This window comes from Juglans regia, chromosome 10, assembly GCF_001411555.2.
Source record: "Juglans regia cultivar Chandler chromosome 10, Walnut 2.0, whole genome shotgun sequence".
NCBI lineage: Eukaryota > Viridiplantae > Streptophyta > Magnoliopsida > Fagales > Juglandaceae > Juglans > Juglans regia.
The window spans coordinates 16093902-16116318 of record NC_049910.1 but is presented as its reverse complement, the minus strand read 5'-3'; the positions used below and the strand labels follow the sequence as shown (position 1 = coordinate 16116318).

The window sequence follows — 22417 nt, the reverse complement described above, 5'->3', positions numbered from 1 at the left end:
TAGGTTGTAGCTTGCTCAAGTACGGAGGCCAAGTATCAAGCCTTAGCCATGATTGTTGCATAAATATATTGCTTGTGAATGCCCCTTAAAGACCTGCACATTTCTCTTTCCACACCACCACTAATCTGGTGCAATAATGTAGGGGTCCTAGCACTCACTTCCAATCCGGTCTTTCATGCCCTTACCAAGCATGTTGAAGTGGATGTCCACTTTGTTTGGGAGAAGGTGATTAACAAGGATGTGGCTTTGAAGTTTATCTCCATTGTTGACCAAGTAGCGGACATCTTTACCAAGGGTTTATCTTCTCAATTTTTATTTTTGTAAGACAAGCTCATGGTAACTTCTCCCCCCATTCGCTTGCAGGGGGATGTTAGCTGGAATAGCAATAAGGCAAGGCTATCACCAGTTGTCCAAGTCAATCCCAAAATAAAATCCATATATGTTTGAAAACAAAGAAATCCCATGTGCAGCCGATATGGATGATGGACAATCACGTTATTTAAGGTGTTAGTTTGGGATATGATTTGTACAGAATCAATTGTCAGTTTATTTCCTTCTTTAGTATTATAGTCTCAAACATGTAAATGCACTATATAAAGAAATGAAGTATATGGTATTGATCAAATTGATGAACACCTTTCTTTACTCTATTTTTTCATAGAGTAGTGGTCTCCCCTCCCACTGGACCACCAAGTGGTGGCGAAGTCTAAGTACCTCCATTGTGCTTGGGATTGTAACCTCATCCCATTTGGATATTGAAAAGTTGGCTTCACAAGAAGTCATATCTATATGTTTCTTTGGCTCATCCCATTTTGATGGTAGCCAACTTCTTAAGGCTCTTTAGATGGCAGAAGTATGTCCATAGAAAGTAGTATGTACTAGACATGCATCCCTTAATTTGTAGACAACATCAAGAGCTAGCTAGGAAAAGAGTTTATTTATTTGAATTTTATATTTGAATAATTAGTATTTTGGTCCAATCTTTTATGTTTTATGCCCTAGCCCATATGCTAATTTAGGGCATGGAAAACCAAAACGTCAATTAGAATCATGTAACCCCTATTTAGAACTATAAAGAAATTAGCCATAATTAAACTACTCTTGAACTACTACAATAAAGTTGTTTACAAAATTCAAGATGTTGTTTATTTATAAGACAATGAAGGCATAATATGATACAATATCTTGCTAGAGTACTACTAATGCAAACTACGATACAATATGGCATATAGTCAATTTGTACACATGCATGCACACATTAATAATGCTACAAATGATCGGTAATGAACACGGAATAACATTTCACTTAATAATTAACTTCTAACTTTAAAGCGATTGCCAGATCTGTTTTATGTGATAACCATCACATGACATTGCAATCGATACTGTCAGTAGCCTTTGAGATGCTGCCTGTTACTTTTGATGTGATATTTGCTCCGAGTTTTGAAAATGCCTTGCCGATTCGCTCGCGATTCTGAAATTTGAACAATTACAAATATGATGAGTGTGTAATTCTATAGAGCATATACACATAGCTGAAATAATAAATGGAGATTGTTAGTTCATCATTCTAATTTATCTTGCTTGCATGCCCGAATTTAAAAAAAATGTCCACAAAGAAATAGTTCGATGAAGAATATTTAAATTGGTTTCATGTAGAAGTGACTAAATAGTCATTAGAGATGGTTTAATCTCATCTCATCTCATCATTACAACTTTCTCAAATTCCCACGGAAAATATAATAAACAACTCAACCTTTTCAAATTCCAAAACAATAATAATATTAAAAAATATTACCTAACAATATTTTATTCAACTAATCTAAAATCATTTCATTTTATCTCACTATCCAAACAAGTCCTAAATAGTCATCACAGTGCTTTTAATAGTCATAGACTCGAGTTACCCCATTAGAATTATTTCCCATAGAGAACATCTTCTTTATTCTTTTTGGTATGAAATGTAGATTAATTAGATTTAAGGTTGAAACAAATCAAACATGTAATAACAAAATTAGGGTGAGAGTATTCCAATTTGGGTTAATTCATGTCGGCCCATATTGACCAAATCAAGAATCGGGTCGTATTGAAATCTAGTTTCTCTAAATGAAGGGGAGAGAGTATTCGGGCTTCTGGGTCAATCCATTTTCTTTTGGGGGGATAGAAATAGTCGATGTTGTTGTCTCCTCTATGGTGAAATTTTTTGGTGATTTCTTCATTAAAGAAAGATGAAGATGCGAAACTTCATGAAAACGAGACCATGCATAAACAACTGGGTTGAAAGCATAAGAGATATTGCTTATGATATGATGTCGAAGATGTCATTGAGACATATGCCTTCAAAGATTGATCCACGAAGGGTTCCATAGGTAGGCATAGAGAATTTACTCAAGAGGTTTGCTTCATCTTAGCCGGGTCAAATGAGTCATGGAGGTGTCTGGTTAACCTAATCCAACCCGTATAAATAAATTGATTTATGTGTTGTGCCAGATTGACCTATATAATAAACTGTCGGGTTCGAGTCAAACATGTCTAACTTGTTTATTATTTATTTTGATCTTCGTCAAGTCAAAATTGATGTGAACCAACATGACATGACTCGTTTTGCATCCTTAATTAGATAAAGCAAAATTACTTAATATTATGTCACATATGAATTTATTAATTGGTCATGAAAAGTCTTTTCACCCCAATTATTTTATCCAAGAAATTAAAGTTTGATCAACTTGTTCAAAATCACATATCTAACAATGAATTCTAATAATGCATATATTTCACTTTGATATCACATGGAAGAAGTGAATGCGAGATTTACCCGGTAACGATGTATGTTTGCAACTTTTCGATTTCCAATTTTTTCCTGCATCAAGAAGTTGCTTTTATTTGTAACAACGTCTCACATATAATTGAGAATTGTTTTCATCCTTTTAAACATTATGGTAATAAGATTCAAATTGATTGGTACATATGAAAGAGAAATGATATTTATAGTCATGGAGTACTGTCGTGCAATCTTTTTAAAAAAAATGAATAAATACTATACTCATATGAAAAAAAAGAATTAGTGGATCCCACTCTTTTTTAAAATGATTGCGTAATGCTTAAGCATTCTACGACTATATATAGCATTACTATATATGAAATGTATAGATCATGTATGTGCAACAAAAATACTGGAGATAAGATAGTGAAGAAGAAGACAGTACTAGAAATGCTAATTGTACTCAATCCCTTAATCCCTACCGTCCCTGGCCTATAGGAATTTTAAATCTTCAATCCACACACACACACATGTATATGTAAGTTTATATATCGGAATTAATGGACGATAATTCTTCCCATTTCAAGTAAAATGGATAAATATCCTCTCAAGTAAACTGAATAGTATCCATTTAATATAAAATATAAGGTATTTTGATCATTTCACTTGACAATATTTTGTGAAATAACGAAAATTAATACTTAGCATTTTGCATTAAATAGATAATGAGGATTCTTCATTGCATCGTTTTAGTAGTACGTTAATTTTTGTTTTATCATCAATTAGAAGTCACACATAGGCTAATAAGTGATTTCATTATCTATATTTCATGTGGCTTATAATAGGGATGACGTACAAATAGATCGGCATACACGTCATCTAAGTGTGAGGGAAACATGTACCTGACACGTGGAAAAAGAAAGAAGGGAAATACAATTACATGTTAATTATAATGAGAGTTTTACCAGCTGGTTAGATGCATTTGCGACTTCTTCATTTTCTTCATTTTTCTACATCAAAAAATATTTGTTGGTCAGCAAGAAGTCACGCATGCATGCATGGTTGATACACAAATTTAAGCGCACATGATACACATACATCCATCTTATATACGTACACGTCATCATGTGCACATGCACATGATACATCCATATTATATACACATGATATGTACATATGCACATGATACATCCATATTATATACACGTCATGTGCATAAGCTAAAACCTTGTGCTATTTTGAAGATGCTTAAATGAGCCAAGTCAAGCTTATATATATGTGCGTGTTGTTTATTAGGGAAGAAAAATTCTATTTATAATTATCCTTTGTGGATATATCCAGCTATTTTTGACCAAATTACAAGAAAACTACTTATTTGTGGTAAGCTATTTCTTATGAAAATTACTAGTTTCTGCTAAAAAGAATTTGTTTTCATCGCAAATAATCACAAATACTAATTTTTCTTATAGTGATATACATACTTCGTAATTAAGTGCTAACATGGTATAATATGATTTAGAAGAGAAATTTTAAAATTTAAATTTTACAAATCAAATATTCTTACAATTTAAGTGATGTACATTGTGCACTGATCTATACACTAGGTTGATAATAGAATAACTTTATTAAGGAAAAATCTGAGCCAAGTTGAGTGTAAGCAAATGAAAGATGGATATGTTTGAATGAGAAAGGGATATGATTAATGGAATATATTAGGATTGATTAGGAAAGAATTTTAGAGTATTCTCACACTTATCCCATCATATAAGTATGATTTTTAATGTAATCAAGAAGGGACATTGATTTTACCATGCAGCACGACTAAAATTGCATGGGATGTTAGAAGGTTATATTGGAAGCCTGTCATTCTGATCCAATTGATTGAGAGATTTGAGTTCCAACCCAACTCTCAACTCGTTCCAAATTCAATATAAAATTGGAATGGGATATATCGATTGGGACGGGTTGGTACTATCCATTCCGAGTTAAAATAGAGACTAGGATTCTATGCATGGCACCCTTACAAAACTTGCATAGGAAAAAAGAAAAAAATTGCACAAGGTTGCAAATAATTTTTGTTAATCTTATGATCATCTTATGATAAATTTCCGTAAACATCATGCGAGTGTAGAACACAATTAAAAAAACGAGATAGATCAAGAATTAGTTGAAGGCAATATATATACATACATATATATATAATATATATATAATATATATATATATATATATATATATATATATAGGAGAGATTACCTGGTAAGTAGAGTCATCAAAATCTGCTTCATGAGTTGCATTGTTTTCCTAAATAAGAAAAAAAAATATATATATATATATATATATATATATATCATGATCACTAAGAAGTCACGCCTAGCTAGCTAAGAGTATATCGCTTTTATCATGTTAACAAGAGGACTCAAAGATCAATTATACCTGATGATCCGATAATTCAGAGACATATTGACCTTCATTTTCATCGTTTTTGACCTACACCAAAGATCGATTGCTTTATCAAAAAGTCACGCAGATTAAGAAACTTGTTTTTTTTTTTCCAAAAAAAAAAAATTGTAAGAGATATAAATAAAAAGACCATCATCATGTGATCGATCTAAGAAGAAGCAAAAGACATATATTAGTCGATCCAGTAATGAGAGAATTACTTGGCCAGATTCATCTACGTCTTCTAATTTGATTTTATTATCGTTGTCCTGCATGACAAAATTGTTGCAGCTATTAGAAGGGAAATTCAAAAAAATTATTGTTATATATATACAGGCATATATGGAACCAGAATTACATGATCTGAGGATGATCCAAATTCACCATAAATATAAAAATATACTAAATATTAATTAATATTAACATAATATATGAAAAATCAACTAATTATAACTATTTAGTGTTAACGAAGTATAAAAAGACAACAAAATTATCCCATAATATACTTTATCTAGCAAAGTGACCGAACCCCACATGTGGTTATTTGAATGTGAATGAGAGAAAAAATAGACTTTGGATCGATGTTTTGGACCCAAACATATATATAATTTTGATTAGGACCTAGCTTTATTTTTAAGCTGGATTGAAATTTACACATATATTATATTTTATATACATACATATATTATATATAGAGTATATAGTTTATGTTTTATATACATATATATATTATACTGCATACATACATAAGCTAGATTGAAATTTACACATCGAAATATACGTTTTTATGTGTCACATGCTTTAGAAAAAGTTTAAATCAGTCCAGTCAAGCTTAAGTGAATGAAGGAGGCTTTATATGATGGAATGAGAGAGGGATGTGATTGAATATATTAGGCTTAGGATAGAGTTTTCGAGTATCCACACATTAATCCATCAAATATAAGTATGACTTAATGTGACCAAGCAGGAACAATTAATTTAAACAAACAATATATATATATATGTAGAGGAGTGTTGCAGCTATAAAGAGAATATATAAAAATAATTCTACAAACTATAGTGTATTCATGTGATTTGTCAGATCTGTTTTATAATAAAAATAAATTTATAATTTGACAAACTACATTAAGCCACACGTTAGTTTGTAAGATTACTTTTGTGTAATCACTTTTGTGGTTAAAATATTTATCTAGTTGGAATAAAATGGGCATGAGGGGGATTGAGCCATCATGTGTGAATGCGCGTGCGAAGGACAAATCTAGCAAACATGCATGGTTGCATTGAGATCGATCCTTTAGTACTATACTAACTATAAAGTCAACAGAGATGTTAGTACCTGAACTGGGTCTACTGCCGTTTCCGATGAGCGTTTGATGTTCCGGCGGAGTAAAGCGTAGTTGTCCAAGAAGACTGCATCTTTATGGTGTTTAAAGTTTTTGTTCCGGTAACAGAAGGTGCAGAGGTCATAGCTATTGCCGGTGGAACCAAAGCATTTGATGCAAGTGAAATACAGTCCATTAAGAAACGTTTCACAGCCACGACAATACAGTAGCCTCTTGCTTTGATACAGATAGAACAAGGTGATAAACTCGTCGAAATCCAGGTTGCCATCACCATTTACGTCTAGATGCTTGAACAAAGAACAAGCAACAGTTTTTGGACAATTTTCTTGCAGGACGAAATCCAAGAAATCAGTTAGGCTCATGCTCGTATTTCTTTCCAACTTCATCTTTTTGAAATCATCCTGGGCTTTCTCCTGTTGCTGCTCTGTCAAGTTAACGTAATAAGCGTTAGCAACCTCACGGATCTCCTCCATTTTCCCCTTAGAATAATTTTGCAATTTTATTGCACGGACAACTCTCGTATTTATGCAGAAGTTAGAGCTGGAACAGTGTCACTGCCACTTGCACAGAAATTGGCGTGACTTGAAATACTAAATTCGAATATTCACGACTCCCACTTGAATTTAGAAATAAGTGCAGAACTGGTCCTCATATTACATATATCAAAAAAATTAATATAAAAAGTCTCCAAGTTGGTTTTAGATTACAACTACTCTCTTCCTGTATTATAATTGTAGGTCCTGCAAGCTGCACAGCATCATCCTACACTGATCGAGAAACATGGCCAAGTCGTTTTAAAAAAAACTATCTGTAATAGTGAGTCAATTCCAACTGTAGCTAGAATCCAAAAAGCTTTGGTTTTGCTTTCAAGTTGTAATTTTCTATTGCAAATTTACACACTTCACGATTTGTTTTTCAAGATCAGTTCTCACTACAAGAAAAAAGTCATTTCCCGGCGATTTATGAATTGCTGCAAAAAAAATGGCTGCAAACGGTCTGATTCTATTGCATGGTTCATTGCACTTAGTAATAAACTCTTTTTTTTTTATTTATTTTTTTCTTTTTTAAACACTTTGTAATAAACTTACTACGTGGTGGCCAAGGGTAAGTTGTCACGGGAAGCGCTGTACTCTTCATTGTACTCTTTTTATTCACTTTATACAGAGGATCACGACTTCACAACTTGGACTTATGAAAAAAACGAGATCGACCTTCTCCCCCTTCAATTTGCTGAAGGTAGCTGAAGGGAAGTTTCCACTAATGGCAGCTAAGGGGGTATTAAAGTACTCCTCTTTTTTAAGTTGACGATCATCATGTGCTTCATGCATGCATGTGAACATGATCATACGCTCTCAAAGTCAAGAAATGGAGGGTGCGTGGTGAGCGTGGAATTAGATGGAATAAAATTCACAACGACTCAGTAGAACGACAATATTCTGGTAAACGAGGAGGCCGCGCGTCACTTTATGATAATACAGGGCTAAAAATATAAAAAGAAAAATTACGATTTTTGATGACAACTTCACTCTTTATTATCTATATCTTTCCGAATCTTTCAACCACGATCTTTGTACATAATTTAAAACATGGGTCGTCTGAAAAGACATCTGTTCACACGATCCACTTGTCGTAAAAAACTAGGTTTATCAGACACAATAAAGTTATAAAAAGACTTGGAAAGGTTTTCTCAGCCGGAGCAATTCAACAAATTTGGACAAAGAACTCGCTAATTATATTGAATGGGAGAGCGGATTAAGTGGGTCATAATTAGTAATTTCTGCCAGCAAGTAGCGTGGAGCTTGGCATATTATATTGGTTCACGCCATTGACTAAATAAAGGGCACTGTCGAGGTGGGGGCGTTGCTAGTGCCTGCTAAATAGACAAGTCTCGCGAAAGCTATTTGTAAGAAAGTAAATCCCATTCAACTACTAAATACGTACCCTAATACTAATTACTTTCAGAAAAATATTCAGACGCCGGTAATTACTCAAGCTGGCGGTTGTCAACTTATGAAATAGTTGAAAGGAAAATGTTAGTGGAGCTCCTCAAACTTACCGCTCAATCTTACAGCTTATGTATTTTAATTTTTTAATTTTACTTAATGGTTAAGAAAGTGACTATTAATGAAATTGTGTATTTTTTTCTTAATGATTAAGAATGTTAAAAAATACTTAAAAGAAAATCAAAAGAAAAAGAACAAAAAATTTATAACTAGCGGTATGCACATTGGTAAAGCTGGGCGGCCCTCTAGCATGATCCTAGTTGAAATAATTGCAAACGATTTAGTTGTTGCTCATAGTGGTAGCATCAAATAATAGAGAAAATGATGTACAAAGGATGATGTGAGCATGACTAGTATCCTTTATTTCCGTCCACCTAACTTGATTGTAATTCATTGTGTGATTATAATTTCTACTAAATAAAATCATCTATAACTCTGTCCACGTAGTCACGTTGCTAAATTACATTAAATACTGTGTCGTGTGTATGCTTGATTCCTGTATTTCTATATTTATTTCACTGTCTATCTTGTTATTGTTATATGTGGGTGTGGTGTTTATCACAACAAAAAGATGATGTGAGCATGACCACTATCAATTATTTCCATTGACCTCACCTCTTCATGATTTTCTCTTGTATTTTCCATCCACAAAATTAACCCCGCCAACCTGACCTTCAACCTTAAAATAGAACCCTCCCTCCACCCCCACACGGTTTCCACCTGACTTGAGCTCTTGAGCAAAGTTTTGAATTCTGTTCTGGTCATCGTTCCAGTTGAATTACTGGTATGGAATATTTCGATATCGGTACGTTGGGTGTACCGTTTCAGAATAGTCGATATATAGATATATTATATATATATATAAATTATATTCTAAAATAATATCAATACAAGTCTTAAAAATATAAATAATTCAAAAATTCAAAAACATTTCTAAGTTATAATTAGCTCTCAATCCAACTGCTAAAGAAATCACACATCTTCATAAAAAAGACACAGTGCATATACACTACCCTTAGTTTCAAGGGATAATATTTTAATCTAATACCATGGATGAGATAGTGCATATATGCTTTTACTTGCTTGTAAAGGAAAGGGTGCAGATGTGATGTCAGGATAGAAGAAAAGGGTGCAGACGAGACATAGTGCAGATATAGCAGGATGTCAGCACAAAAGAAAACGATTGAGGCTTTTACAAGTTTGCCCTTTCCTTTTCAGAATATTTTCCAAATTGCCATTAAGCCCAATTACGGACCGGAATACGTGTTTGGGACGAAACACCAGAATTTAATCCAAAACGGAACAACCCATCACACCATGCCGATTACTGTTCGGGCAAGGAAAATTTGGAACAGAACGATTTTTAAAACCTTGCTCTTGAGAACCCCAACATCTCCAACTCTGATCCATAGGGCTCACTACAACAGCTAGATCGAATATTTTATTAGCAAACTAGATATTTGGTTAGTCTAAAATGTAGGAGTGTTTTCTCCATTTTTTGTTAAATTATACATTGCTATATGATATACGGATATTGATGCCACTACTTTTACAGATATTTTTCGTTAGCGTTGGTGGAAGAAAAAGGTAATCTAGGGAAGAAATTTGCAAATATGTAAAATTGAACACAAGGGTGTTGAACCAAAAATTCAAAATTTTCATATAAGTTTATTTGTATGCGTTTATAAGAAGGTATATATGTTGCTTTAGCTTCACAATCAATGATATTAATGTGTTGCTTTGGCTCATCCCATTTTGATGCACTACAACAAAAACACTCATTTGGGATGAAAAACTTCATCCCAAAAGAGTGGGATTTCGTTTCAGAAGACGTTTAGGGATGATAACATTCCATCCCTAATTCGTCCCAATAGGTCTATCATGAAAGCAAATCTGGGATGAGAAGAAAATTCATCCCAGAAAATATCTTTTGGGACAAAATTTCTCCGACCTATTCGAAGTTTGTTCTAGCGAAAAAAAGAATTTCTAGATGAAGTCATTTCGTCCCTAACAAACATTCGAATGGTCAACTTTCATTCGAATATAGAATATTGTTTGAACTGTTACAATGTGAAGCTAGTATTCAATCACTATAGTCATGTTCGAATGGGTTAAATCTTAAGAAACATTGGAAGGGAATGTGAGGTTGTTCGAATATTGAAGGCATGACCGTTTGAATAAGATTGACGTTATAATACCAAGGCCAAACTAGCCCCCATGAAAAAGTCAACCCATTCGAAAGAAACTACGCTGCGTTGTTTTTGGTAAGTCTTTTTTCCCCTCTTCCTTCCGTTTTCTCCTCCCTATTTTTCCTCTCCCCATTCCATTCACACCACTCCACTGAAATCCTCACTTCCGTAACTACTCTCTCTTCATCTCTTTGTGCTCCACTCCCCGCAGGCTCTCTCTCCCCTCTCATCTTTGTTTGATCCCAGCTGTTGCACTCCGTCGTACTTTGCAACATAGTTAAGTTTTTCTCTCTTCCTCCCTCTCTCTTTGTTTATCCCTTTACCCAAAATTATTTTTTTTTCATTGAATACTAGCATGCCAATGCCTCCCTTCGAGGATTCTGGCGGCCGACAACCCCTTCGTCAGATTTTTGTTGTGCCACAGTAAGCCATTTTCCCTCTGTTACTCTATGCCCCACCCCCTATAGTTTTTTTTTCCTCCTTTGATTCTTTGTTGTAGTTGGTTGCAATTCCTAGTGAGATTTACGTGTTCCTGATTAGATTATGGTATGTTGAGGCCTCTGTGTATGGGTTCTTGTTGCCGAAGCCTGCATCTCGATTTCACACCACCGTGGGTTCACCTTAGCCACCACTGTAGCATATTCCCTCCCTCCTGGTAATCTCTGTGTCATTGCCCTCCCTCACAGAGGCTACTCTGTCGTGTATTACCACTAATTTAAATTTGGTTTTAACATCACTGCCATGTATCATAGGGCTTTGAAATCAGTCCTAGACAGCCTCATCTCATTATCGAATTCGTTGTATCACAATAACAAAATTTGGGTAAGGAAATCCAAGCATTAGTTTTGTCTTTGTGCCGTTATTACGTAACTTTTACATTGGTAATTGTTGGAAGATGGTTTTGGCACTAGTTATGTGATTGAACTGATAATTAATGTGGTTGGCTATTTGGATTACTGCGTGGTTGTTTTGGGGATTGACGTATGGTTGGTTGGGTTGTTTGGGTTGTTTCGTTAGTCATTATATTGATTTGTGGAATGTGATTGCTTAATATGCCAGGTTTGTGAGTTGTTGGTTATGTTGGGAGTCGTTGGTCATAGTGTTGTGGGCGGAGAATACTTGATAGTATGGGTTAAGTTGTGTGGCTCTTTGGGTTGACGTGTAGCTGTTGGGTTGATGTGTGATGATGTGGGTCGAGTTGTATGCCTATCCGGGGTTTATGTGTGATTGTTTGGGGATTTATGTGTCGTTTTTGGGTTGTTGGACATGTTGGTTTGATATGTTGTGTGGCGCCCTCAACCCCATGTGTGATTTGGTAGGACTCACGACACTGGGGTGATGGCCACTCGGGTCACACACCATAACGCCAAGTGTAAGTGTGTGCGAATATGCAATATGTAAAGTTTATAAACGTAGCAGAAAAATAATAAGGCAGTCTAAAACAGAAAAATTTAAATTACAACCCAACAAGAAGTTCTCCATAGGGTTATTACAGTCATCCAATTGATTAAAATAAAATAAAATAAAACTGCATCAACCACAACAGAAATAAACCCCAAGTCATTACTCCTTAGGTGGGGTCGGTCCCTCATGCTCAAACCAGTCCTTTGCATCAAAGTCTATGGTTCAATAAAATGGAATCATAGGTGGGAACACCACAATGAGATCTCGCAATCTCAGCAAATAAATCCACAGATTAACAACAAGGAATTTTGAACATGGAAACATACCAAACAAACAAGCACAACAATCACGAGAGATTATCCCAAAATACATATTTTTGTAACCTTTACCAAAATTGTTTCAATTAAAGCCACTAATGCCAAAAAATCACATTTGTACATAGTTGACATTCATTTATTACGGTGTGCACAATGGTCTCCTCTAAGGACCATCTACATACTTTGGCTCCTTCATCACACCACGGGTAATGACCATGCATGTGACTTCGTAATGAGTAATGTCCAGCTCCATGCCCAGTGCATATGTAACCAAACATCCTCTTGCCCTTGCCAGCAGAAGGGCCATGGAGTCATAACAAGAGCGTTACCATCTCGGCTGAGCCTGCTGTCACCCAACGACAACTCAAGGAACATCACTCAGTTTTACATGCTCCCGAGTGACGAGAGGAGCTCTACCGAGACAATACCCAATCTCGGCTTGGGGTCGTGATACACACGCACCTACAAAATATTCTTTTAATCTTTTGACACCGAAATACAGTTTTTCTAGTTTCATAGCTTAACCACAGGGCAAAGCACAATTAACAAATCATGACCAGCAATAACAATAAAAATGCATATGCATGACAAGATATTATTGGATGGCATGGCATAATACACCCAAGTATCATATAGTTCATCATACAAACATCACAGTTGTCACAGTCCCAACGATTTTCCACTTTCCAAACTACACACAATTCCTAACACTCCGCCCGACCCTAGGTCTACATTCATCACCAAGTACATTAATGTAACCCAACGCTCCACGAGGCCCCCAACCGCTTCTCATTCACAACCAAATTGCAGCAACATTCAGACAATAATTTATTCCACGTTAGTATTTCGAGGGTCAATTTAGGAATTTACTTACAACAGTGGAAGGGCAATTTCTGGATGATTAAGCGCGATGAATTCATGTATCCCTCGAGCGTGCGTGAGCGTTTGTCACTGCACAGATGGAAGAAAAACAGTTATTCAAATCGGGCCTTTTTAAACAGGGTGAGTGCCATGCGGCTTACTGTGGTGGTATCTGGAGGGGCGGAGTATAGTGGCGGTGTGATGGAGGCAGTGGCGGATATAGATAAATTGAAAGAGATCTATGACTAGGAAAATATAAAAGGAGGCAAATCTGTCGTGATAGTGGGAGGTGGAGAGATTTTTGAGGCAAAGAGTGGTGAAGCACGGTAGAGCAATGGCTAAAGTGAGCCTTAGCTCATAGGTTGGGTGAAATCAAGGGAGGAGGAAGTTGGGAATGGAAAGGGAAAGCCAAGGGGGTGGCCGAACGGCCACTAGAACACTGCTGGGAGTGGTGGGTGGCGGTGGCGCTAGGAAAAGTCTTTCCTAAAAGCTATGAAGTGGCAGATCAGAGGAAGGGGAAGATGAAACGAGGAGGCTTGAGGAAGGATGAGAGCCTTGGAGGTGAGTTTTGAGTGAGGGAGGTACGACCACATGGAGTACCCTCTATCCTTCGTGATTTATGTTAGATGTTGATTAGTTGATTAGGTTGTGGATTGTGCTGTTAGTATTGTGGAGTTCGCTGTATTGTGATGTGAGGTGTAGTGAAGTGTTGGGCATTCTGTGTAGTGAAGTGTGGAGCATAGTTGGGAAGTGTGCTGTGAAGTGTTGTGGACTGTGTTGCGTAGTGTGGTTGGGGAGTTTGTGCTGTATTGGTGATGTGGCATGTGGATCGGAACAGTACACATTGAGTGTACTCTATGTGTGTGAAGGGAGTACACGTGAAGTGTACTCCATGTGGTCGAATGATGCACCATATGGCGGGTATGCCATAATGGTGATGTGGCGTAACATGTGTGAAGGGAGTACACTGTGGTGGAGTGATGCACCATATGGCGGGTATGCCATAGTGGTTATGTGGCGTAGCGTGTGTGAAGGGAGTACACGTGAAGTGTACTCCATGTGGTGGAATGATGCAGCATATGGCGGGTATGCCATCATGGTGATGTGGCGCAGTGTGTGTGAAGAGAGTACACGTGGAGTGTACTCCATGTGGTGGAGTGATGCACCATATGGTGGGTATGCCATAATGGTGATGTGGCATAGTGTGTGTGAAGGGAGTACACATGGAGTGTACTCTATGTGGTAGAGTGATGCACCATATGGTGGGTATGCCATAGTAGTGATGTGGCGTAGCGTGTGTGAAGGGAGTACACATGGAGTGTACTCCATGTGGTGGAGTAATGTACCATATGGTGGGTATGCCATAATGGTGATGTGGCTTATTGTGTGAAAAGGGAGTATACGTGGAATGTATGCCACGAGGCAGCAACACTCCATGTGGCGTGTTGCAGAGATAAGGATGGTTGTGTGATTGATGGGCATGGATCGTGATGAGTAGTGTCAGGAATTGTGGAACAGTGTCCCTAAGTAGCTTATATGTGGCCTATAGTCTGGGGTGACAGGTGTCACCGTAATTGACTTATAGCTAGGAGTATGTGTGAAGTAGCAGAACAAGTGTAAGAGTACGCAACAAAAGCATGACTAGGGAATGTCACGAAGTGACATGACCACTGGTAGTAGTGCTTATGATGGGTGAGGAGTTAGTGTAGAAATAGTGTAGCAAGAACGTGACGAGATGTCACGATGTGACAGGAGTACGTGAGGAACCGTACTCGTGATGAGTTAGGAGTTGGCGTAGAAATAACGTAGTGGGATGTCAGGTAATGTGACAAGGTCACGGTGTAACATGGGAGTAGTCTCGAGCTATATGACGTGACATAAGGCGTAGATGTGAACGAAGTCTTGTCATGAGTTTTAATTGTACGAGAGATCTTTTTTATTGTAAGATTAATGTTGTCCCCTGTAAACCTCTTTTATTCTAAAGCACATTTTATTTTATAAACGTAGAGTCTTGCACCCTAGGTATGGAAGTAAAAGGTTTTAAATCGAACTCGTCGTCCTTTCTAAAAACATTTTATAAAAAGGCTCATCACAAGGACATGCATTACAATATATATTATATATTATATATAGAGAGGGTAACATTTCGTTTTGGTTTGATAAATGGATGTCTAATGGCCCTCTAGCTATTTTGAATTCTTTAATCTCGTGTCCTGACTTGAAGATTAAAGATGTTTGGGTTGATAGTTATTGGGATGTGCAGTTGTTTGAAAGCTTGGTTGGGTGTAACAAGGCAAATGAAATTATAGCTGCAGTGTCTCGTGGTCTTGTAGGAAAGGATGTTGTGATCTGGAAACCAAGTCATGATGGCCATTTTTCTTCAGCTTCAGCTTTGGAATTGGATCGATTAAAAGGAGCTAAGTTGGAAGGTATGGACTGGATTTGGCATAACCTTCTACTGAAAAAAGCCTTTGTTTTTTTGTGGAAAGCAAAGTTTAATTGTCTTCCTGTGGATGCACGAGTTCAATCTGTGGGTGTTCAATTAGCTTCGCGATGCAACTGTTGTAGATTGGGAGAAAGAGAGTATAGAGAACATGTTTTAAATTCAGGTGAAATTTCCAAGGAATTATTGAAGAGGGTGTTGATTGCTTTGGGTGTGAAGTTTTTGCCATCTTTGAACAGGTGGCAGCGTGTATGTCATTGGTTTAGGTGTGCAAAAAAATCTAGTTAAAAGGGAGTCCTAATCGGGTTGCTACCTATTTTGATATCATGGAAACTATGGAAGTGGAGGTGTTCAGCTAGGATGGAAGGAAGATGTGATTTAGTGGATAGTGTTTGGTTTTCAATTAAGACGTGGTTGATGTTAATTTCAGGGAAGATTCAAAGGGCAGGTGTTGTTTCTACTCTAGATGGTGCGATCGTGAAGGAGCTTGGCGTTTCAATCTTTTCTAACTTTCGACGTCAACCAATGATGATCTCTTGGACACAGCCTCGGGCTAGTTGGTTCAAGCTTAATGTAGACGGTGCTTGCAGAGGTAATCTAGGCAGTTGTGGAGGTGGTGGTGTGGTCCGTAATGATAGAGGGAAACTAGTGGCAGCTTTCTTGGCAAAGTTTACTCATGGTACAAATAATGAAGTTGAACTTCGTGCTTTAATTCATGGTTTATTACTTTGCAGGGATCTTGATATAAGAAAGTTAGAGATAGAATGTGATTCTATGTTAGTGGTTCAAGCGTTGGAAAACTTTTCATATACAGTTTGGTATTTATGGGATTTTTGGGATGAGCTTATTGAGCTTATCCAATATTTTGATTACATAATTGCTCATCAGTTTAGGGAATAGAATAAAGTGGCGAATTTTTTGGCAAGGCTGGGTGAGGGAGGAAGAAATTTTACAAACTTGGGTACTGATGATTTACCCCACCAGGTGAGAGGTTTGCTAAGATTGGATTATTTTGGTTTGTCTAGTTTTAGGGAATAATGTTTTACTTTGGGTTTTGTTGGGTTTGGTATAGTTTCATTGTAAGTTTTTAGTTTGTGGCTATATGACTGGTGTTTTGGTTTTCCTCCGCTATAAGTGAGGGTTCATTTCAATAAAGTATGGAGGTTCCAAAAAATATATATAGTATATATAGGGGTGTAAAAATTAACCAAAATTGGCCTGGACTGTAACACCCCGCTCCTTCTTTCTGATGTAAACATTATTACAAAGAGGAGAGGATGTAATAGTACGCCCCTTCTCTCTAGCGACCGTGAGCCTCGTTATGCCTGCTAAACCTCAAAGGCGTGTTTTTAATGTTAGCAGTTGATTTTTAAAGTGAGCCCAGTGTTTTAAAGCCCTCGAATATTTTAAATGTCTTGAAAATAATTATATGGAGTATTTCCAGTATAATTGAATCAAGCTTGATTTTAAGTAAGACAATTATAATATTTTTGAATAGCTCCAAAAATATCATAATTGTAGAAAATCATTTTATCAATGTGATTTTAGTTATTTAAAATATTATGGGATTTAAATTATGTTGAAAACTCTAATTAATTAGATGGTTTTATTCTCTTAAAGATATTAAATAAGACTTCACCATTTTATTAATGATGAAGGAATATTATTTTATAAACTAAAGTTTAGTTTAAATAATATTCTATCTTAATTCCTCTGAGTACTTTTTAGTTAAGTTAATGTTTAAGCATTTTCAAATCAGTATTTAAAGCTCAGCGTTAGATTGTCTTGAAGATCCTAAGATGAAGGGCCCGAATTAAATATCCAAGCCCCTAGCCTTTCTCCCTCACTTTCCCTTTCCCTCTCTCTCTCTCTTCTCCCTTCAGCTTACGCACCCCTTGTTGTGCGCCACCCAACCTCACCACCACCATCGATGACTCCCCCTCACGCCAGCGACCAAGCTAACCACCACCAAGCTCCCCACACGCAACTCTCTCTCTCCCCTCCTACGGTAGCCCAACCAAAATGGGTTTCATCCATTTCTCTCCCCCTTGCACTGCCGTATGCAGCCCTCCAGGCCACCGCACCACCACCAATGGCCTCTCCTCTCACCGGCAACGCTTCCACCCTCCATGCCTAGCCTCCCTCTCACTCTCCATCGTACACATGCACACTACCCATAAATGGGTCTCACACGACTTCACCACCACCGACAGCCACCACCATGACTCCTCCCCGAGCTCTTTTGGGCCAGCCAAGACCTCCACCTCTCTCAAGCCTCTCTCTTTCCCATGGCTCCTCTCCAACCATTTGGCCCAGATTTGCTTCCGTAGGCTATCATGCCAACTTACCGATGCCACCACTAGCTCCACCGCACCTCCCTCAGCTCCTCCATGGCCAGCCAACAATCAACCAAGCTCCCTCTCCATTTCCCCTATTTGAGACACATGGATTCCCCATGGAAACCCACGGCTCCACCGTGCTCCGCCACCCCAGCCACCACGAGACCACCTTCAGCCCCCCTTAACCTCCCCTGGCCTAGCCCTCAGCCCAAACTGCTACTTTATGTGGTGGATAGCCACCATGTAAGGTGAATAGCCACTATACATGACCTTAGCTGCCACCCACGGACTCCCCACCATGTCGGCCACCCTCGCACAACCTAGATCTAGTAGCCAAAATCCTAGATCCAGTCCCAGAGATAGTCCCGTCGTAAGGTCATGGTAGTGACCGCTACTGCCCAAGCTACTGGCTTCCAACGCCACTGGCCATGCCAGACAGCGAGCAACGCACGGGTTATCGTATTGATGGTATAACTCTCTTTCCATTTATCTTCGTTATTATGTTAGTTGGTTGGTTAGGTTGTGGACTGTGCTATTAGTAATTGTGGAGTTCACTGTGTAGTAAGGTGTTGGGCGTATCTGTGTAGTGTGTTGTGAAGTGTTGTGGACTATGCTGTGAAGTGTGGGTGTGAAATGTACAATAGTGAAGTGGCATAATGTGTGAAGGGAGTACACATGGAGTATACTCCATGTGGTGGAGCGATGCACCATATGGCGTGTATGTCATAATGGTGATGTGGCGTAGCGTGTGTGAATGGAGTACACGTGGAGTATACTCCATGAGGTGAAGCGATACATCGTGTGGCTTGTTGCGAAGATAAGGATAGTTGCGTAGTTGATGAGCGTAGAGTGTGATGAGTAGTGTCAAGAACTGTAGAATAGTGTCCTGAAGTAGCTATGATGTAGCCATTAGTCTGAGGTGACAGGTGTCACCGTGTAGTTGGCTTAGGGCTGGGAGTATGTGTGAGGTGACATAATAGTGTAAGAGTAGCGCAGCGGAACCTTGACAAGGGAATGCCACAAAGTGACATTGTTAAAAAAGAAGTCATGCTAGTGATGAGTGAGGAGTTAGTGTAAGAGCGATGTAACGGGAATGTGACGAGATGTCACGATGTGATAGGAGTACGTGAGGGACCGTACTCATGATGACTTAGGAGTTGGCGAAGAAATGACAAAGGGATGTCTGGTGACGTGACAAGGTCACGATGTAGCTTGGGAGTAGTCTTGTGCTATATGACGTGACATAAAGTGTAGTTATGAACGGAGTCTTATTGCGTTAAGTTTTGGGATGAACTATCAAGAGGGACAGGTAGCATGAAGAGTCATGTTAGCCGGGTTAAGAGAAGGTTCATATTGGAGTATGGGCTTGTTTATACAAGTAGGTGATCAACGTGTTATATGTTGATCTTAAGTGATAAAGAGGTAGGGTACATGTGCATCTAGTTAGACACATGTGCCGGACGAATTGTATTAAAGCCATGTGGCGTGTATGGATGGGAATGAGGATTTAGTGTGAGCTAAGATGTATGAAGGTATAGACTAGTGTATTGTCTAGGATTGGGATGCGTGACTCTGTCGATTGGAATCATGCGTCGAAATGTGGTCAATAGGAAGAGTAAGACGAAGGTCTTTGTGTCTTAACCCTAGCGTGAATTGTGGAGATTCACTTTAGTGGATGAGCACTCAAGGTAAAACCTTGAGATTGGAAGAGGTAGTGACCGTAAATAGATCCCGAAGGTTTTAGCATAGTAAGGGTCACGTAAGAGCACAGGATAAAATGAGAGTGTTTCCAAGTGAAGTGTAGTTCTACTTCTAGTTTAATTGCTTATGCACTAGACAGAGAATGACACTAAGGTTATGTGGATGCATGTAGGTTGCCATCTGACACGCACATGAATGGACTGCATGAAATAAGTATAGCATAGAGTTCATGTAAGTATTATGTTCATACTCTTCTAAAGTTTTCTGAATGATATGAAAATAAAGAAAATGAAATGTTTCTCTTTACGTTGCTTTATAAAACAAAATGAAACGATGTTTTATGAAAAGCATGCTAAGAGTTTAAAAGTATACGTATGTATGGCCCTTCTTGGCAGCCCCCTTTTATGCAACCAAAGTGTTAAGTGTATGCATGTGAATGGATGACTATATGTAGTATCTATTGTATATATTTTCACAAAATGAGATGTGAGGCTTATGCTTTGTGCTTTAAGTGATGCTTTAAATGATGCAAAGAAAGTGTTTTAAAATGTCCCGATGAACCGATATTAAAATGTCCATATGAACTGATACTTTAAAGGATGTCATCAAAGATGATGTTTAAGCCCATGCTTTTAAATGACATTTTTTCATGAATGAACTATTAAATGAAAATGATTGAAAAGGAAATGACTGAAAGGAAATGAACATTTCAATGCATGAAAATACGTAACGGCCATGACTAAATGAAAAGTTACCAAAGGACTGGGCAGATTGCAATGCCGGGTAAGTAGTAGTGGTAGTGCACCCAGTGCTGCCCCTAACTGAAAGGAGTTCCCAACTCGTGGCCACGGGCAGAATCCAAGTCCAAAGGAAAATCGCTAACCCCAACACACGGGGCATAACAGTGTGTACCGGCCAAAGAAAGTGTCAAGAAAGAATGTATGAATGCATCAAACTTTTTAAGAAATGAAGGTACTGACGGAAGAAACTTTTTACGAAAAGAAAACTCATTTTCAAAGAAAAACTCCGCCTAGTGATGTTTTCAAAAGGAATGCATGTCTCATATACGTATAGTATGTATGAAATGATGAATGCATGACTGAAAACCTATGTTAGTATATTTTAACTGTATTAAGTAATGTTTATTGAGTATTCGACTCATTTTAGTTTTATGTATGCCCCTCCCCTCACAGGAACTAAATGAGTAGAATGCGTCAGGATGGACACGACCAAAAAGGAAGAGCACGAAAGTCTAGGCATGAGAGTTTTAATTGTATGAGAGGCCTTTTTATTTTAAGATTGATGTTTTCCGCTGTAAACCTCTTTTATTCTCAAAGCACATTTTATTTTATAATGTAGAGTCTTGCACCCTTGGTATGGAAGTAAAAAGTTTTGAAATGAACAGTAATTCCTATCGCCCTTTCTTAAAATCATTATATAAAAAGTCTCACCAGAAGGACAGGCGTTACACGGACCGGCCTAAACTGGTCCGGGACCGAATCGGTTCATTAGTTCCAAAACCAGCCAGTACTGGTCCGATTCTAATTCTATGCTTTTTAGGACTGGACCGGACTAGACCGGTTCACTATATTATATATTTTAAATTAAGTTTTTAAATATAATATATAATATCTTTTATATTATATATAATATATATAATAATATAAATTATAATTATATATAAGATAATGTTATTATAACTTATAACATAAAATTTTAATTTTAAACATGAAAATTTATTTGGTCATATGCTTTAAACATAAAATATATATACTAATAATATTTTATGACCTAATAAATTCTCAACATATTCCTTTTGGTAAACATATAATACATTAGTATATTAATTATATTTCCCTTTAGTTAATTAGTATACTAATGTATATTATTATATTAATTATATTTTATACCCTAATACTAATACTATTAAAACTAAAATATCAGACCGAACCAGATCGGAACCGATAAAATTAGAGGTGTTGGTTTACGAAGGTAATCGGTGTATGGTCGGTTTTTGAAAATGTAAAACCGGTGCATACCTATTTGGTCCTAAATTTGGTCCAAAATCGGACCGGACCGGACCGATTACACCCCTTAATATATATAATATAGTATATATATTATATATAGTATATATATATATAGGATATAATAGTATATATAATAGTAGATATGTAGTATACAGTCTAGATAATAGTAAATATAGTATATTAGTATTATATATATTATATTGTATAATAGATTTGTTTCAAAAGATAGGGTACTTGTCCGAACGAATTAGTATGTTGTTCGAACAATTAGTGTAATGAATTAGACTTTGATTGAAAGAAATTTTCTCATTAGAATGTGTTTGGGGAAAACTTGGCACCAAATTCATGGAATATACATCCATTCGAACGGATATGTGGCATACGGAATCGATAGTGAATTTCTTATTTGTCTTCATTAAAGGAATATGTCGAGGAATATTCTGGTTTTTTCGTTTGAACGAGTGTGATGTTCATTCGAACGATTAAAGGCTTAATTAAAACCCGCAAAATTTAGGTGCCATTGTGAAATTTTTGTGTTCGAACAAGTAATTACTCATTCGAGCGTTACATTACAGACTTGAACC

General features: G+C 37.1%; 2 protein-coding genes across 2 annotated transcripts; one reads left to right on the top strand and one right to left on the bottom strand.

The window, feature by feature from the left end:
• Window positions 1–1209: 1209 nt before the first annotated feature.
• LOC108985478 lies at window positions 1210–7019 on the bottom strand. Its single transcript, XM_035695071.1, has 7 exons — window positions 6540–7019; window positions 5425–5472; window positions 5198–5251; window positions 5018–5065; window positions 3727–3771; window positions 2816–2860; window positions 1210–1474 (listed from the first exon to the last, which is right to left on the bottom strand). Exons 1-7 carry the CDS (start codon window positions 7017–7019, stop codon window positions 1364–1366), a joined length of 831 nt encoding a protein of 276 aa, XP_035550964.1. The 3' UTR covers window positions 1210–1363.
• Window positions 7020–15487: 8468 nt separating this feature from the next.
• LOC118349649 lies at window positions 15488–16663 on the top strand. The gene is made up of 2 exons (XM_035695158.1): window positions 15488–15749; window positions 16194–16663. The coding sequence occupies exons 1-2, from the start codon at window positions 15488–15490 to the stop codon at window positions 16661–16663; spliced, it is 732 nt and encodes a 243-aa protein (XP_035551051.1).
• Window positions 16664–22417: the final 5754 nt, after the last annotated feature.

Bases quoted from the DNA above. Each gene is read 5' to 3' on its own strand.
- LOC118349649 (XM_035695158.1), top strand. From the start codon at position 15,488: ATGTCTAATGGCCCTCTAGCTATTTTGAATTCTTTAATCTCGTGTCCT. The intron at 15,750-16,193 runs GTATGGACTGGA...TGTTAATTTCAG, and splicing joins AAAAGGAGCTAAGTTGGAAG to GGAAGATTCAAAGGGCAGGT.
- LOC108985478 (XM_035695071.1), bottom strand. From the start codon at position 7,019: ATGGAGGAGATCCGTGAGGTTGCTAACGCTTATTACGTTAACTTGACA. The intron at 3,772-5,017 runs GTAATCTCTCCT...TTTTTGATGTAG, and splicing joins TTGATGACTCTACTTACCAG to AAAAATGAAGAAAATGAAGA. The intron at 1,475-2,815 runs GTAAATCTCGCA...TTCAAATTTCAG, and splicing joins CAAACATACATCGTTACCGG to AATCGCGAGCGAATCGGCAA.